General features: G+C 46.7%; 1 protein-coding gene across 1 annotated transcript in view; it reads right to left on the bottom strand.

Moving 5' to 3' along the window:
• Window positions 1-16,099, bottom strand: part of LOC311359687 (band 4.1-like protein 1) — a gene marked incomplete at both ends in the record, with an annotated part of 44,377 nt that extends 28,278 nt beyond the window's left edge. Inside the window, 2 exon segments of the mRNA XM_084479744.1 lie at window positions 14,824-15,043; window positions 16,090-16,099. Coding sequence (XP_084335870.1) covers window positions 14,824-15,043; window positions 16,090-16,099 — 230 coding nt within the window.
• Between the last annotated feature and the right edge of the window lie 1,719 nt (window positions 16,100-17,818).

The following is a 17,818-nucleotide window of genomic DNA, read 5'->3' as shown; positions in this document are numbered from 1 at the left end:
ATTGGTTCTCCTTCAGTGCCGCCGAATGTAAATTATCCCCATAGCCCCTGAGACCCGTTCTGTTCAGCACCATGTCCGCTTTAGTCTGACGTGTTGTTCGGAGGGATTTTATTTTAGTGTTCAGACAAACTGACGGAAAAAGTCTGATTCTTCACAACACTTTGTTTTACAAATCTCCTTCTGCAACTCGGAGAACAGCTGGCTGCTGTCCTTGTATTTGTTATTAATGAGTATCACAAGTAGGCCTATCTCAAAACTGTCAAACTAATTGTCTTCCAACATATCTTAGTCATTCCCAAAGCTCAGTGGCATTGACTTGAAAATATTTTCACTTGATAAACACAAACCCAAAGGCGGTCTCTCATAGCGGATGCCAAGTGAAGTATCCCGTTGAAAGGTTACATGGGGTTTAAGTGTGAGGGAACATTTAAATTGCATGAAAGGTCCCGCGTCTGATAGGCCTAAAGGCTCCATAACATTATTAACAGATATTTGTTAAAGTGCATATGCGTCATCTCTCAACGGTAGGCCGTACTGAGTATGCACGTATCCTCTGGTAATCATACACAAATATTATCGGTGATAATGCCCTTCAATTGTATTAATGTTCTATTAGAACCGGGGACATATGTGTTCTATTTGAATTCGATGACCTCATTCAAAACGAAACAATTGTCTGGTTCACCTTGACTGTAGATATGAGTTCCTGTTCTAAGAACCACCACGGGATGGCGGTAATGAGCTACCTTCAGCCCAGGGAACATGCCCGTGAGCTGTTGCTGCCTCGCCATCACGAAATGTTTTTCAAATATGAGATGTTCTTCTGTACAGTAATTACACAATGTAGCTCTTGTCGTTAGGCTTCAGGTATTCACTAAATGGTGGTTTGTTTGAAAGCAGTTTAGGAGTACCTTAAGTGATGAAAGAAAGAGCCTTGTTCCTTCTCCTCCCTCAGATACATCCCTTGAGGCAGAAGACGGCAAAATGTTTCACACAGAGTGAGAATGAGAAGAATGTAATTACAGGGTAACCATGCTATTGTTACGGCAGGTCCCTTTCCACATGCTCTCTCTATGTCTCTCTCTCTCTCTCTCTCTCTCTCTCTCTCTCTCTCTCTCTCTCTCTCTCTCTCTCTCTCTCTCTCTCTCTCTCTCTCTCTCTCTCTCTCTCTCTCTCTCTCAAATGAAATACGGTGTCTCTGAAACTCAGAGGTCGCTGCGGCCCGGACGGATAATGATCAGCGTAGGGGTGAAAAGTGGAAGGCTTGGAGCGCCAGGCCAGTGACGGATTGGGATCAAAGCAACCCCACACTTTTGATAGCTCCAGGCCCCCAGTGATGGTGAACTTAAACTTAAATGCGTTAAACAACTGCACCAAAACATGGACATATCAATGCACAACCCCAATGCATAAAAAATGAATAGATCATCAGAGCCACCCGCTCCATAATAAAAACGTCTGTAATGTCTTACCGTCATGCAGTTAACAAAGTACGAAGGAGCTTGCTCTTCTCCGCAAGCCTGTCTATCACGTCATCCGAATCCAAGTTGATGAGGACCTCTTTCTCTGTCAGTATAGCTTCCAACTTCCAACTTCCAACAACCCCAAACATGCAGACGCGGTCTGGCCTACTACATTCTGTCTTGAAATTCCAAGAAGTCATTGCTTCATTCCAATGTAGAATTGTCCTCAGAGGCCCACCTGTACATGTTTCATCCTCTGCTGGCGTAATCATCTATTACTGGTATTACCTTGTTTTGTTTTGGCTTTCTTTGATTCAAAATGCATCATTCCCCTGGACATCATTTCATGAGATTCAAGTACACAATTGATGGTAAGAAGTAAGTGGTCAGGAGTTACAGTGGAACAATACAATTGGATCCTTTGCTATACTATATATATATATATATATATATATAGTGATACTATACTGATTGGACTCTGGGGCTGGGGGAGGCTGCACACCTGTTGCATGTTGACTAAAGAGTATTGTGCACAGTACAAACCAGTCATCTCCACTCACACTCAAGCAGAGATCTGCTGCATGGGAAGATTGTGTGCACCGCTTGCATAACGCGATCCGTCGCTGCCCGAAAAGTTGAACATTTCGAAACTTTTCACGCAGGCCACAGAGCCTAAAGAACGGACATACCCACAATGCATTTCGAGAGCGCCCCATGCAAAGTCAATGAGATCCGTCCGTTGACGGAGGTAGTGTGCAGGTAGTGTGTAAAGTCACAAGGTCCTAGAGGATGAGGTGTATCAGTGTCTGTGTCTAGGCTATACAAATGAATTGAATTGAACCTAGGTGGGGTGTAGCAGTTTACATTGTTAGACTATGATATTATGATAACATCCCCAATCTGTCCTAATACCCATGTAAATCACATCCTCAAGTGGTTTATTCCTTTTATTAAAGTTTCTAAAATGGTTACTATGGATAGACTACCTAGTTTGATTTCACAAAATACACACAGGAACATAAAATGCAATCATTTATTGAAATCAAATCATTTTTCCACCTGGAACTTTGAGATTGGTGGCGCAAACACAGGCTATTCAATAACATGCAAGTTAAAGCAAGCACTCAGATTGGTCAATTCCCATTCTCGATCGTGTTTAAATGCCTGGTGAAAGAACGGACAAAAAGATTGTGCCTAATTACAGAAAGTATCACTACGCTAACTAGCCAAAACTACTTTCATGAGCCTAGTTTCCATAACAACGTTCAACTGACCAAGAGTCGGCTATCGTTACTATAGGAACTATTTTCTGACGCCGATGAACTCGGGCAGAAAGCTTGAATTTGAGGGCAAATTAACCCACAATATGAACATATTTTACAATATTGTTGATAATGAAGATGGTTTGTGTTATTGAATCGCAATCTTACACTCGATGGCGTTCTTTAACGTCATTATTGGTAGGCCTACTTGAAGCACAGGACTTCGGAACTCGGCGCAAGCGCCTCGTTCCTACGGCTGTGCTTCGCGTGCCAGTAATGACATTCAAGAACGCCATCTCGTGTAAGATTGCTCAATTGTACAACGGCTTTAAGCCAATAAGAATCAAGGAGCGGAACTATTATTGAACGGTCCATTATGAGCTTACCCTTCATTTCAGCGTCTGAAGGAGTTCTCCTCTTCGGTAACAGCAGAAGCGATGAACTGCAACTGTTTGTTTTTCTGTTCAGCAACGTCGTGCTGAAAGCCAAATCTGAAACGCATCAGATAGCGCCAGATAAGCGTGCCGCCTCTGACAGTGGAAGCCAGAGCGGAGAGAACCAGACGGGGCAGGTTAGTCTCCCAGTGGTAAGGGCTTTGGTTCGCAGCCCAAAGGTTCCGCTTTCATACCCCCAATGGCCCGCAGCGGTAAGCCTAATCCCTACCTGCTTATTTATGTCATGTACCTAAAGGAGATATCTAACTTTCCATCGCTTGTGATAAAATAGTGTTTAGCCACCCTGATGTCTCGCTCTGTTAAGTAGTGCCTCTCAGGTTGTGTGTATTGGCCTGGAGAGTGGAGCTCCCCTGCGAGAGACAGAGAGCGCTGCAGCAGGTTGTCTGCTTCAACATGCAGTTGGCCTCAGGTGTTCACTGATCAGCTAATTAAGATGTCAGCAATTACCCGGTAAGAGGGTAAGCTGCAGCCCAAAGAAGAACAGCAGCAAATATGCAGTGTGTGTGTGTGTGTGTGTGTGCCTGTGTGTGTGTGTGTGTGTGTGTGTGTGTGTGTGTGTGTGTGTGTGTGTGTGTGTTTGAGTGTGTGTGTGTGTGTGTGTGTGTCTTTGTGTGTTGAGCGTGTGTGTGTATGTTTGTATTGAGTGTGAGTGTGTGTCTTTGTGTGTTGAGCGTGTGTGTGTATGTTTGTATTGAGTGTGAGTGTGTGTCTCTGTGTGTTGAGCGTGTGTGTGTATGTTTGTATTGAGTGTGAGTGTGTGTCTCTGTGTGTTGAGCGTGTGTGTCTGTCTACAGTCTGTCGTGTGTGTGTGTGTGTGTGTGCATAAGCATGAGCATGTCATTCTGTTCATATTAGTCACATTGATATTGAAATTAAATTGTGTCAAGTCTGAACCCACACACTCAGAGTGGCCTGAGCATTTGGTTATGTCTGGATCAGGAGCGTCACATGACCATAGCCAGACTCTTTGTTCAGGCAGGGCCACACATGTTAAGGATCCCTCATAGTGAGCGTAATAGTTATTTACCTTTCTTTACCATGTAATTCTTACAATTTTAACACATACTTTGCATGCATTGCATGTGATAGGACTGAACCAACGCATGGGACATGTTATTATATGGATATTCTATTTCTGAACGTAAACCCACACTGAAATCTGTGTGCAATTTACCTCTCTGATTTCAAACCTAGCAGAACCCCTTTCATAACGAAACCCCCAAGCATGTTTGGATAATTCTTTATCAGTAGTGTCCATCACAAAGCAACCTTCCCGTTCTTGGTATATTGCTCCTGCTATGGTATTTAGCTCGGCGAGACCCGAAAAATAAACAGGCATTAATAATAAACAGGCAATATTTCCCCTAATATGTTGAAATGAACTTGGTGGTCTTGCTCCTTTTTATGCTGACACCTCAGAACATTAAAGATGGCCGCTTTCCAGCGCTGCGATTTTGGTTTTGCCCTCAGGGGGCTGAGCCCAAACTGTTTCCTCTTAGTATCAGGTCTCTGTATGCAGGTCTGGGCAGGCCCCCTCCCCTCTGGGAGTCACCTTCTTGCCCCGCCAGACTTCCAGGCGAGCCGTCACACCCCAAACGGTCGGACGGCCGCCACAAACTCCCTGCTCCCTGCAGGCGCTTGATTTGCTTATCTTTGACACTTTGACTTTTTCCAGGAATTTCAACACTGTTCGTTTTATGAATTGTGGTGATTAATGCCGTGTCACACATACCTTCATCAATCATCAGAGTGCACGCCGAAGAACGCAAAAAAAAAATGCCCCCACTTAAACTATTACTACCATTTCCATATGTGATGCGTGTTATCCATCAACCTGAGGTGACAGAAAAGTTGCGCAGAGTTTTGAGTCATTCAGGAGTCACCCCATTATCTGGGATTCTTCCCTCACCTCTGATTTCAGAACCAGGGCCGCAAGATGCAGAGCAGCTGATCGGCTGTAGGGGGTAAGAGGATTACCGTCTGCCTCAGGCACGCCTGGCTCGTGACCACTTGACCTCCTGCAGCCGGCGGAGCAAGTGGTCAATTGGAAAGTGTTGACAATTGGGATCTTCTTCTGAAACCCCGTAGGCGCCGCCGCTCAGCCCGCTATGACCTCCAATAGGGTCTGATTTATGACCCCCCTCTCAGCTGGCCTGGTGGTCAGGTTGTTTAGAGACTGTTTTCTGACCGTTCCCTTATCAGCGAAAGTCAAAGTCAGAGCTTAAGTACAACTGAGGATTTATGTCCTAGGTCGCAAATCCATAATTCCTTTAATTAATACGTAATATAAGTAATAACACATTGCAGAAAAGTATTTTTCCTCCCTCAGTCAACTCAGTCACTGGTTTGTTCAGTTCAAAGTGGTGTCATGCCTGCGGTCAGCTTAACCCACCCCCCCTCTCACCATCACTGCCCCCTGCATTAGGCTTATTACACACGGAAAGTGTGTTTTTCCACCTGGACAAGATGAACTGTTCTTGGATTATATCACATCCTGGCTTTGTTTTGTTCAGAGTTAATAATAACCCGCTTCAACGTGAAGAATGCCATGAAATGGGTTCACGGTGACGTAAAGTAGCTGTTTCACGCTGTCGTTAAATGGCAGCCCCACCCTTATAGCGGCCGAGAGTGTTCAATAAAATATACTGTAACTCTCGGGGGATACGACACGTCGTGAAACAAGGTAACAATGAGGTTTAAAACATGTTACATGCAGGACAAAGGAGACCTGAGCAATGAAGTTATAGACGTGCTCTGTGGGCGATGTTCAGATGTGCAGGTCCGGTACAGTATACTGACCTTAAGTAGATGGTTTCACTCCTCAATCCAACTGTATCCTCCTTCCTGGGACTCTTTGCTTCAGTGCTTTGGTCCTGCACACGTGCTTGTAATATTTGTAATGTCTTCACGTATGGATTGACGCATGTTTTCATCTTTCTGTAATATCTTTTTTTTCCTATCTTCAGATGGTGTTTGTCAAATGTATGAATATATACAAAAGAAAGATACTGTATGGCGCAGAACAATTTTCCGCAAGGACAAATAAATCTATCTAAAGAAGTCATGTGCTTGTTTATAAATAAATAAATGTGTATATACTGTATATATATATATATATATATATATATATATATATATATACATATATTCAAACTGTCGGATTCAAACTGTTGAATATATGTATATATATATATATATATATATATATACATATATTCAAACTGTCGGATCCGAATCCGATCTCCAATCCGACAGTTTGAATATATGTATATATATATATATACATATATTCAAACAGTTTGAATATATGTATATATATATATATATATATATATATATATATATATATATATATATATATATATATATATATATTCAAACTGTCGGATTGGGAGTGTGCTCAACTTGTGAACGCAAAAAGTGAACGCTCATCTGTTGTTCCTTAGCCTCCAGGTCATGTGAGATAAGACTGCTATGTGTCTTGTCCTCCACGCACACACACTCATAAACCATCTAATGGTCTCACCGTCATCTTTCCCACACACCTGCTTCCTGTGAGATCACTTCCTGTCAGCGGTCTCCGCTGACATGAGTTGTGTTGTGTTGAGATGTTGTGCTACACTGTGTGTGTGTGTGTGTGTGTGTGATTTGTGATTATTCCACAGCTGTGGTTTGATGTCTCCGTCTCCAAGAGGCCTGCTTGGTTCTGCTCCTGTTGGCACGCCGACAGGAGCGAGGGAGTGAGAGGGTGTGTGTGTGATTTAATGAATAATTAAAATGCACATTGTTGGAAGTCCTCCAGCTGTTTTTGGTTCACAAACCGCCCAGCGGGGACTTTCCCGTCATTGTCATTTCCATCCCCCGCAGAACGATACCTGTTAGGTCGTAAACCGCAGAACGATACCTGTTAACGATACCGGCCCTACGTCACGTCAGGAAGTGGGGAGAGGTGGGGTGGGGTTGTGTTGTTGACGTACCAGTAGCCGTCGCAGCCGTAGTATATTCCGCCCAGGGTTCGTATGAAACATGTCTGCAGCTACACACCGTCCTATCATCGCATTGAGGGGGCGTTCGGGAAACGCTTTCATCCAGAGCAACGTGCACCCATTTATACACTCATGTACTACACACCCATTTATGCACCCATTCATGCACACATTCACACGCCGACGGCGGTGTCAGCCGTGCAAGGCGACGGCCACCTCGCCAGGAGCAGGGTGAGGCGTCTCGCTCAGAAACACCTTCGACGCACGGCTAGGAGGAGCCGGGGTTCAAACTGGCATCCTTCCAGTTCCAAGTCAACCGGCTCTACCTCCTGAGCTTAGCCAACCGCGCAGCAGCAACACTCACACCTCCGCCACGTTCGTGTTCAATTCATGACTAATATTGACGTATGGACGTACGTTTACAAAAGTATGAATACAAACGCGGTTCATTCTACGAAAAGTGGACCTATATATTTATTTCAAGATATGAATCGAGGACACACATCCCCAGAACAAATCACCCATGCGTATGTATATGCATGTCAATATACCACAGCAAATAAAACAGGAGCTTGCTCTGTGTCCCTGTGTATATATGTACGTATCATGCACATGTTGCTCAAAGGGCAAAGGCAGAGAGCCGTGACATTCAATAATGAACTGGAACATGAGAAGCGAACCGTGTGAAAGCCACGAAGAGAGCCGGCGTGGACGCCCCTTCCCATAATGCATTGTGGGAACATGGCCTTGTTTACCCTGGCTGACTTTAGCGGGACATTCCAGGAGGCTTGGTTGTCTTTGTGCTCTCCGCACCAGGTATCATGTGGCCTTTTGATGTGCGCTGACCACCTTCCACTCATTCCACTCATAATGCTTCTTATCCTCTTTTCAATTTCAAAAAATTACACGCATACTTTTACTGCATGCGTGTAATTTCAAGATCCCCGCTCCAATGTACTGGCCGTAAATTACATTAACAACGGATTGTTCCCTGGCCTCACAGGTATAATAGCCCAGTGGCAGAAGGGCGTGGCTGCACGATAGTTTTATGCCGCTGAGGCCTGAGATACCCTCCCGCAACGAGGCCCCCACCAGCCCAGGTGCCCCCCTCCCCCCCCCCCCCCCCCACCCCCCCCCGAATTCCATAGTTAGTCACAGCGATGCAAGGAGGCCTGGCGGATAGGTATCTGTCTGATAACTCAGTCTGATCCCTACCCCCGGGGCGGGAGGAACTGGGGTTGGGTTGGGAGGACTTTAAGATGAGGGGGGCGGGGGGGGGGGGGGGACAGAACAGTAGGGCCTGGATTGTGTAGCTTAAGGGGCTGTTTTAATAAAACAGGTTGTAAATTCAACAACACCTCATTGTCTCTTTTCCACAGAGGAGCGACGGAGAGTGAATTCCTCGGGTGTGTCCGCCCGGAAACCTCTGGAGGGTTGTGCACAAGGTATTATTAAGATATTACTTATCTAAAGGTTTGGCAATTTGTCAAGCGGTAGACGCATCTTCTATTGTGGGCTTCTCCACATCTGGAGAAACGTCGCTCACTTTCTCATTACACACAAAAAAAGCATTCAACTGTGCATTTGGTATTTAGTATATATTTTATTTAAATTATAATATAATACTTTTAAAGAACTGTGGCCCATCTTTGGATTAAATACCTCTGGTTCTGGATAATACAGTTCATAACAAAACATATTTGAGTATTTGTGTCTATGCTGTGTAGATACCAGCACGGGTTAATACAGGAGTGAATGGGCTGTGAATTAACCCAGAGTGAATTAAACCAATGCATTTCAATCGTCCATAGCAACCGTCATAGCAACCATGTTATTATAAAGTATGTCCGCCATTTTCACATAAAAAAATTCTAATAACTATCCAATAGGAAAGATGCTCACAACGTCTACTAGAGCCGTAGTCGGGTTAATACAGGAGTGAATGGGCTGCTGGAGCACCCGGTCTGAACGTCAAACATCGACGGGGATGGCATTCCATTGTAGTGAATTGAATCCCCTCTCCATCTGCAGGCGACGCCAAAGGGTACCTTTCCCGTCAGTGACTGACGCTAAAGTGCCCTTGCCAAGTGCCCTTGTCGGAATTTGACGTTCTCGGAGTGAGACTGTGTTGCAGATACATGTGATGGTGTGCTGACAAATAATCCTTTAAAATGTGCATATTATTATGTTTTTATACAAATGTCCGCTGTGTCATATCATTGATATACTGTATAGCGTCACTGTGGGCACAGGTGAAAGAGCAAAACAAAGAAATAAGTCAAAACGAAACGAGCAAAATAAATTCTCAGTATAGAACATCATTGACTATATATTGACAATTGCATTATACGATCCTTACAACTAAACATTTCTAATTGAATTCAGGGATGGGGAGCTAAAAATGTTTTAGCTTACAGTGGTTGTCATTATACAAAACATGGCCCCCATCCTTAACAAGTTGTTAGTTGTGTACATATTCCTCTCGACTCCGTCCCCTCTCTCTCTCTTAGCGGAGACAAGTCGACCGTGACACCAAAGGTGCCCAAAAACTGATAGCTTACAAAGTGTTGCATATATATATATATGTTGTTAATTATCCCCCAGGAGACGACAGACATCAGACAACCAGACGGCGACAGAATCACAAATCTTCATGCTAGCTATGCTATGCTAAACCGTCACGCTAGGCTAACGCTAACAGAAGGGAGTGTCCACGGGTCCGGGATTCGGGTTCTCCGTCGGTCACAAACAGGACCAAAACGACCTCAACGGCCCGATTCACTGTTCTGTGAATCTTTTTTTTCCATGTGTTGCTGTTTTTTTTTCCAAAGTGTGCGTGAAGCCGACTCTCGCTTTACGAGAACACAGCCGGCGGTGACGGTTCTCCCAGGTTCTCAGAGGAGAACCCTGACAGCGGGGGACTCTTGACGGCCCCTGGGGGGGGGGGGGGTCTGGGATCCGCCGTTCAGTGAACCCACGGAGGGCCCTCTGCCTGACGGAACTCGTCCCGGGAGTTATGGGGAGGAGGAATGTCTGCTCGTGCCCTCGTTCTCCTCTCCCCCTCCGGTGTAAGAAAGGGAGTCTTTTGTTCTGAGTGCCAAAGTGGAAAGCTGGGCGGGGTGGTGGCAGGAGAGGGGAGGAGGGGGGGGGGGGGGGGGGGGACGACGACTCAGGGAGCAGATCGAGTCCACCCTCCCCCCCCCCCCCCCCCCCCCCCCACCCCCCCACCCCCCCCCACCAGAGGGGACGACTTAAGGTCGTAAAAAGGGCGGGACTCTGGGGGTCATCCTGGGGGTGGACCGTCCCTGGGGCCCTGGGTCGTCTGTGGCACACTGTGATTGGAGGAGACAGAGCAGCGGATTAGGCAGAGGTCGATAGCGCACCGTCGTCCGTACGGCACAGAGGAACCAATCAGCAGGGAGCTGTTGAAGGGCAGCACAGGTGGCCGGTCGGGGGAGGACTCACCTTGATTGACAGAAGTCTAGGCACTGCCGATCAGACTTCGGCCCGTCGCAAACACAGCGCTGAGCCGTCCGGCCCCCCCTCCCCCTCCTCCCCCTCCTCCCCCTCCTCCCCCGTCTCCCCCGTCTCCCCGCTCTCCCCCGGGGCCCGGGTCGTTGCGCCGGCTGCGCGCCTCAGCCGATGGGGTCCGAGGTAGCTGGACATCCCGTAGGGCACAGTGCGCCTGGGGGGGGGGGGAGACAGAGGAGGGACAGAGCCCGTCAGGGAAACAAACCGAGAAGATCGGACAGAAAAACGAAATGGACTGAATCAATCATCATGAACTCATTCATCGTGAATGAGTCTAAAGAGCAGCCTCGGGGTGATTGAGTGTGGGTACGACCAACTGATGGGATTGTGAAACCAACTTGAGAGACTTGAGACATTCCTGGTGCTGATGGTTAGAAATCAATGGTTAGAATGGTTAGAAATTCTTGTTGTTTCTCTCTCTCCGAGGAGAAGAAAGTGAGTAGTTTTAGGAGCAACGGCCCGCAATGAAAAACTAACATCAGTGTGCTTTGGTTATTTGACTTTGTTCAACAGGTATGTCTGCCCTTTAATCCTATCTCAAATGCATTCAAACAAACTCTTTGTACGCAACATATTTGTACGCAGTAAAAGTGATTTTCAGTACAAGTATATGTACAAGTCGTACAAGTATCGACTGGTTTTCGGGAGACAGGATTCTGAGTTCAATGCTTTCAGGACCCTTTCCAGGAACACTTTCAGGGCCCTTGAGCAAATGTTCAGAAGTGAATGTAAAAGAAAAAAAAAAAAAAGAGAAAAGGATTTCTGAATACTGGGATTAAACAGGAATGTTCAGAACTCATTTGGTGGAACATGATGCTTGTCATCACAGAACACAATAAACATAATTAGAAAACATCTGAAACCGCTGGCAACCACCTCGCTACCTGGGGTTAGCTTTATGAGCTGTCATAAAAACCTTGGCCTGATGAAAGTAATTATAATTATAATAAAAATAGTAATAGTAATAACAATGAATTAATTAATAATAATAGTAGGCCTAATAATAATTCATAATAATACAAACAATAAAATAAAAACATAATATTATTTTAACTTAATTTAATTGAGAAACAGAGCGGAGCATTGTGCTCAGCCAATGGGAACGACTCATTAACTGTGATCAAATAGTTGACGCAAATTCCCAGATGTACGACTGAGTTGAGAGAAGTTCAGGATGCCTTCATGCTCTCTCCAGCCAACCTCCTGAATGGACCTGATAACGGTCCAACCTCAATCTAACTCAATTCCAATCTCCTACCCTGGCATAAAAACTAAACAAGCCATTGTGTTTGTGTGTTGGGGTTTTCTACTGCGATCTGCGGATCACATATTCAACCTATTTAATCACGCTCGATTGTCCAGACGAGCCAAGCCCCAACAAAGCAGGCTGTGTGTACGCCGAGATGGGGGGTCGAGGGGAGCCCTGCGCCCCCAATAAAGGAAGGAGCAGGGTGGTGGTGGAGGTGATGGGGAAGGTGGTGATGGTGGTGGTGGTGGTGATGGTGGTGGTGGTGGTGGAGGTGATGGTGGAGGTGGTGGTGGTGGTGGTGGAGGTGGTGATGGTGGTGGTGATGGTGGAGGTGATGGTGGAGGTGGTGGAGGTGGTGATGGTGGTGGTGGAGGTGATGGGGGAGGTGGTGGTGGAGGTGGTGGAGGTGGTGATGGTGGTGGTGGTGGAGGTGATGGTGGAGGTGGTGGTGGTGGTGGAGGTGATGGGGGAGGTGGTGGTGGAGGTGGTGGGGGAGGTGGTGGAGGTGGTGATGGTGGTGGTGGTGGTGGTGGAGGTGATGGGGGAGGTGATGGTGGTGGTGGTGGAGGTGGTGATGGTGGTGGTGGTGGTGGTGGTGGAGGTGATGTGCGAGGTGGTGGTGGAGGTGGTGGTGGTGGGGGAGGTTGTGGTGGAGGTGATGGGGGAGGTTATGGGGGAAGTGATGGTGGTGGAGGTGGTGGTGGTGGTGGGGGAGGTAGTGGTGGTGGTGGTGGAGGTGGTGGTGGTGGTGGAGGTGATGGGTGAGGTGGTGGTGGAGGTGGTAGTGGAGGTGATGGGGGAGGTGGTGGTGGTGGTGGTGGTGGGGGAGGTGATGGGGGAGGTGGTGGTGGTGGTGGAGGTGGTGGGGGAGCCGGTGAAGCAGAGATGGGGTTGGGGGTCGTAACATGGTATCAATCTCTGTGGAAGCAGTCTGCACTATGCCGCTGTTAGACAGAAGCCATGCATAGTGATAACATGAGGCAACAGCAAGTATTTGTGGTTTTCCACAAATACATGGACTGAAACACTGAGCATTGGTTATGAATCACCACGAGCGGACAGGATGAATAATGACCGACACACCGAACACTCTTCATACAGCCCTGTAACATACCCCCTCATGTTTGCTCTCCGGGGGTATGGAATCTGCACCTGGTTACGCTTCTCTTTTCTACACTTCTGACGTGAACCCTGTGATCTGAGGTTCATGTGCCGTGGTTTGTGGTTACACTCTCCATGCCTTGCGCCCTTAGGCAGGTCGAGGTGTGAAACATCAGACAGCCGACACATCCAAGCCTTCGTATGTTCAGCGCTACATTCATGAATTAACTAAACATCTGGGGGAGCAGCAGAATGCCGGGCGGGGGCCGGAGGGGGTTAGGAACACATCATTAAACAACACGCTGATCTCTGTGTGCTGTGTCAAGGCTCTCACCATGATCCACGCGGCTCTGCGACTCAGGAGCCTGAGCCGACATCTGCAACTTTTACGCAGCGTAAGAGAACCAGCTTTTGCTCTACGGCGCGATGCCCCTATGCAACCATCACACACACACACACACACACACATACACACACACACACACACACACACACACACACATGCTTGGGAGGTGCTTCTGTAGTGGATAGCGGGCAGGGGGGTGAGGGGTGAAGGCAGAGGTGAGGGGAGGTGGGGGGGGGGGGGGGGGGGCAGAGACAGTAACTCAGCCCTGAACTTGTCGGTATGATAGGCGTTGGCGTGTCGCCGTCTCATGAGTGCGTTGTGACGCAGCGTTGCGGCGGGACGGTTCCCTGTACGCTGTCACACTGTCAGGTGTGGCTCCGCCCGCCCGTCTCTCTATCAATCTATTTCTGCCAGCCTGGATCAGACTGTCCTGGCTGATAACACACACACACACACACACACACTCTTCTCTGGGCACACTCTTCCCTTCTCTCATCTCTGGGCACATCGCCCGCTACACACGGGTCTGCAACCCTTATCTTGTACAGCGCAGGGGAGGGAATGGAGCCCTGAGGAAATGCCTCCACAAATGAAACAAATGGAAATAAAGGGCTGGTGATGGTGTAGGTGGTTGTTTCAGGGTCTCTGGGTACAATATGTCACGGTGTCAAGAATGTGTGTGTACTGCTCCTGTGTCTGTGTGTGTGTGTGTGTGTGTGTGTGTGTGTGTGTGTGTGTGTGTGTGTGTGTGTGTGTGTGTGTGTGTGTGTGTGTGTGTGTGTGTGTGTGTGTGTCTGAATCTGTGTATTTGTATGTATACTAGGGTTTATACATATTATTTATTTATCGATTTTTTGGGGGGGTATTTTTAACATATTTTTACTATATCTATGTATACATTATTACACTAATTAGTCCCCCCCCCCGTGGTCTCTGGCCTAAATCATTCGGCTCTCCCTGCATCAGCACCATGGATAGTTCAGTATTAGCTCTGAATGAGGCGATCAAAGCATCAAGCCCACGTGGGATTACAGTCCACATTGCAGCCCAGAAAACAGCACAAGAAGAGCCAGGAAGACGCGGTAGACGATACCAAACCGACAAAAATAGCGACGAGGAAAGAACGGGAGCGCAATAGGCAACACTAACAACTGGCAGAAATAGGTGTTTCCGTATCCCATGCGCAGAGCTGTCACAGAAGCCAAATTCTATCTCCTGCTCTTGTTTAAACCTGAAGTGTGGCAGCGTGTCAGCAGCCCCGGGGCTGAACTTCTGGAATACTATTCTACGGTTGGCATTAGTTCACAGTCTCATCAGAGTGCGAGAGCAATGGTAGCATCAATAACTGATCTTATCGTTTATCTCGGTTCAAACCAATTATATTTACCCCTTGGGCAGAGTGCGCCTAATTAATTGAAAACATTCCTTACTCAGGAGTGTTGATCCAGATAATATCCAAGTGACAGTAGTACACACACTCCTTGTCCTTGTAGGAGTAGCACGTGCAGCGTTTGGTTCTTGACTTGGCCCCCGTCTCCGCCGGGGACCCCGCGGACCCCCGGAGGCTGGACGGGGCCCCCGGCTCCTCCCGCCGGAGCCCCGTGAGGCCCCTCGGTTCACCCCCGGACTCTACCGGGGTCAGGGAGACACCTGGAGACGAAAATGAGTCAAACAATGGGGTATTATCGGGGGGTTAACTAGGGAAATAAGATGAGGTGTTTGCTATTGTATTATTGGCAGATTACTGTAATGAATTACAGTCGCTGATTAGTTAGGTGTAGTAGGCCTATACGTGTGGTTGAGTTTGACGCGCGGTCTGGTGTTGATGGAGGTCATTTTAATCATCAACTCACTCCAATATTCCACTTCCTATAGCAGTTTAACACGAGTACGATCAACAGAGATGAGGGAAATAAACTCCCTTTCCGCCAGCAACTCCATCACCAACCATCTCCATCTCTTAAACACCGTAAACACGTCACAAATTAGCGCTAATTTGTTATATCCATTATGATACATACCTTGTAAGAAAATGAACGTGAGTCCCAGGATAAACACGATCGGGGGGTTAATTGATATCCTTGACATATCAGCAATTTGCCAAATTTCCGATTATGAAGATGCAGCACACATTTTAATGTCCCATGAAGGCATTCGTAAAGTCGAGTTCAAAGATGTTCAGAGATGGGAAAAAAAAGTCAGTCAATGTGCTCCGGGTCCATCATAATTCCTCAATACGCCGATTTATTTCGCGCAATATATTTCCTTTTTTAGTGCCCCACATAAATCCTTACGTTGAGTGAAATGATCTCTGAATATATCCTTAGCCTGTAACTCGTTTTAAGTATTATTATTTTTAGATAGCCTGTATGAAAAACCAGCGGTGCGTTATCTCTAGTCTGCCTCACCGCTTTGAAGTCTGCGCGACGGTGCAACGATACTTGACTCGACGCTTGCCATTTCAAAGTGCAATGCTTTCTAGATCCAAGGGTCCGTACGTACAATGGGCGGTCCCTTTCTCCGCCACCAGCCAAACATTGGTTGGCATGTGATCGAGGGACCGCCCACTGTACGTTCGAACCCTAGGATCTAGAAACGATAGAGGCCTGCCTTCACAGCATCACCCAAAGACGGAGCGCTGGAGGCTACGAGACAAGCCACGCCCCCCACACACCTTGCAAAACGACAACAATTACCTTCCAGCATTGTTATCTTGGATGTCTAACCATGTCTAATCAGATTAGTTATGAAACACATAACTGGAACATTTAGTCTTTCACATCCGTGTTGATTACCCTGAGCAAATTCCAATCGTGGAATAGTTTCATTTAAAGTAATTCCACAAAGGATTTAGCCCATGCATGCCCAGGTTGCCAGGGCATATACAAGAGACACGAGTGGTTCTATATCAAACTGATTTCACTGTAGCCCACCTATAACCGGACTGAGCCTTTTCCCACGCAGGCAGTGGTCATAGACACAGAACGCCTGCATCTGATCTCTGCTCAAGGACTGCCATGAGCAGCCCATCAGATCTGGAACTACTCACCATGATGGGGAGAAACCTGCATCAGGTCTACAGGCACGCAACGACCAGACAGCCACACTGGCTCTCGGTAACCTTCCTGCAAACAGGGCAGAGCCAGGAGGGAAGAGCCAGGAGGGAAACACATCATTAAACAAGTCAAAATAACAACAAAGAGAATGCACTAGTGTGTGTGTGTGTGTGTGTGTGTGTGTGTGTGTGTGTGTGTGTGTGTGCGTGTGCGTGTGCGTGTGTGTGGTGGAACAGGTTGGTTGATATGGTTTGGGGATGTTTTGCATCTGCATTGCAAAAACGAATCCCTAATTATTAATTCCCTATTACACTGTAGGCCTAGTTGTTTGTTCAATCAAAGTTGTGTAACCAAAACCTGGTTCCCATTGTTTTGTTCTGATAATACTTTTATAGCTCGTAAATACTTAAATGCGATGTATCACATACTTTCCATTGAGATTAAAGTGGGGTTATGTTCAAGAACAAACAAAACAACACATGGTAGCATCTAGGGAGCTGGAGTCATCCTGACGTGCAGCAACAGGGCACACAGAGGTCTCCAAAGGTTTACCTAAAGCACCCCAGGGTAATCGTTATGAGTGGATGTATACCTGAGCCCCAAACATTCATTTCCTCAGACTAATGCTACCATGGTCTGGGGACATATCATGTGTACATAATGTGAAGCATGGCCTGCCTCCTAATGGTGGACTGATTGTATATATCGGTTTTCAGACATGTTTTCAGGAGGGGAAGGCGCATTTAGGTTCATACAGTTTATGTATGGATCCGTCAGCTGAAACCATGGATGAAATTGCAACAGTCGCCTAGGGAGTGACAATCTACACATTGATTTTTAAATGGCTATTTAAGTTGAACATCTAATTGGCACTTGACTCATTATCTGCAATGATCTCGCCCTGATTGTTTTTCTACTAAAGAAAAAGGCCAGGGAGATTCAATGTCGAACAAAGCATTTAAAAAACGTTAGCAGAAAGAGAACACTCTGAGAAGCTGAGGAAGAAACGCCACTCTGTTATTATATTTAGCTACTATGATAGTTTCATTATTTCCAGGTTAAGAACACCCTATGAGTGCATGTGGTGTTATCCAGGTATGTGGTCTAGTCTCGTAGTATAGTGTTGAACAAAGTTTCCCCGTACACTTTTATTTGGTAAACCCTTTTTCTGGTAAATCCCTTTGACTCATTATGCGTGTCCCACGTGTCCATCATTATTGGTGCAATGTTTTCACACAACCCTGACTCATCACAGCTCGCCTGATCAGATCCACATTCCCGTCTTGTGTCATGCTCCTCGTCCCGTTCGCATTCCGCCCCGCTGGGAAAGAAGCGAATTCCACACAAATGAAGACCATATTCAGTTCCT

Source organism: Micromesistius poutassou (assembly GCF_964030765.1).
Source record: "Micromesistius poutassou genome assembly, chromosome: 15".
NCBI classification, from domain to species: Eukaryota; Metazoa; Chordata; class Actinopteri; order Gadiformes; family Gadidae; genus Micromesistius; species Micromesistius poutassou.
The sequence above is the reverse complement of the archived record's forward strand: the minus strand, read 5'-3'. Positions and strand labels throughout refer to the sequence as shown.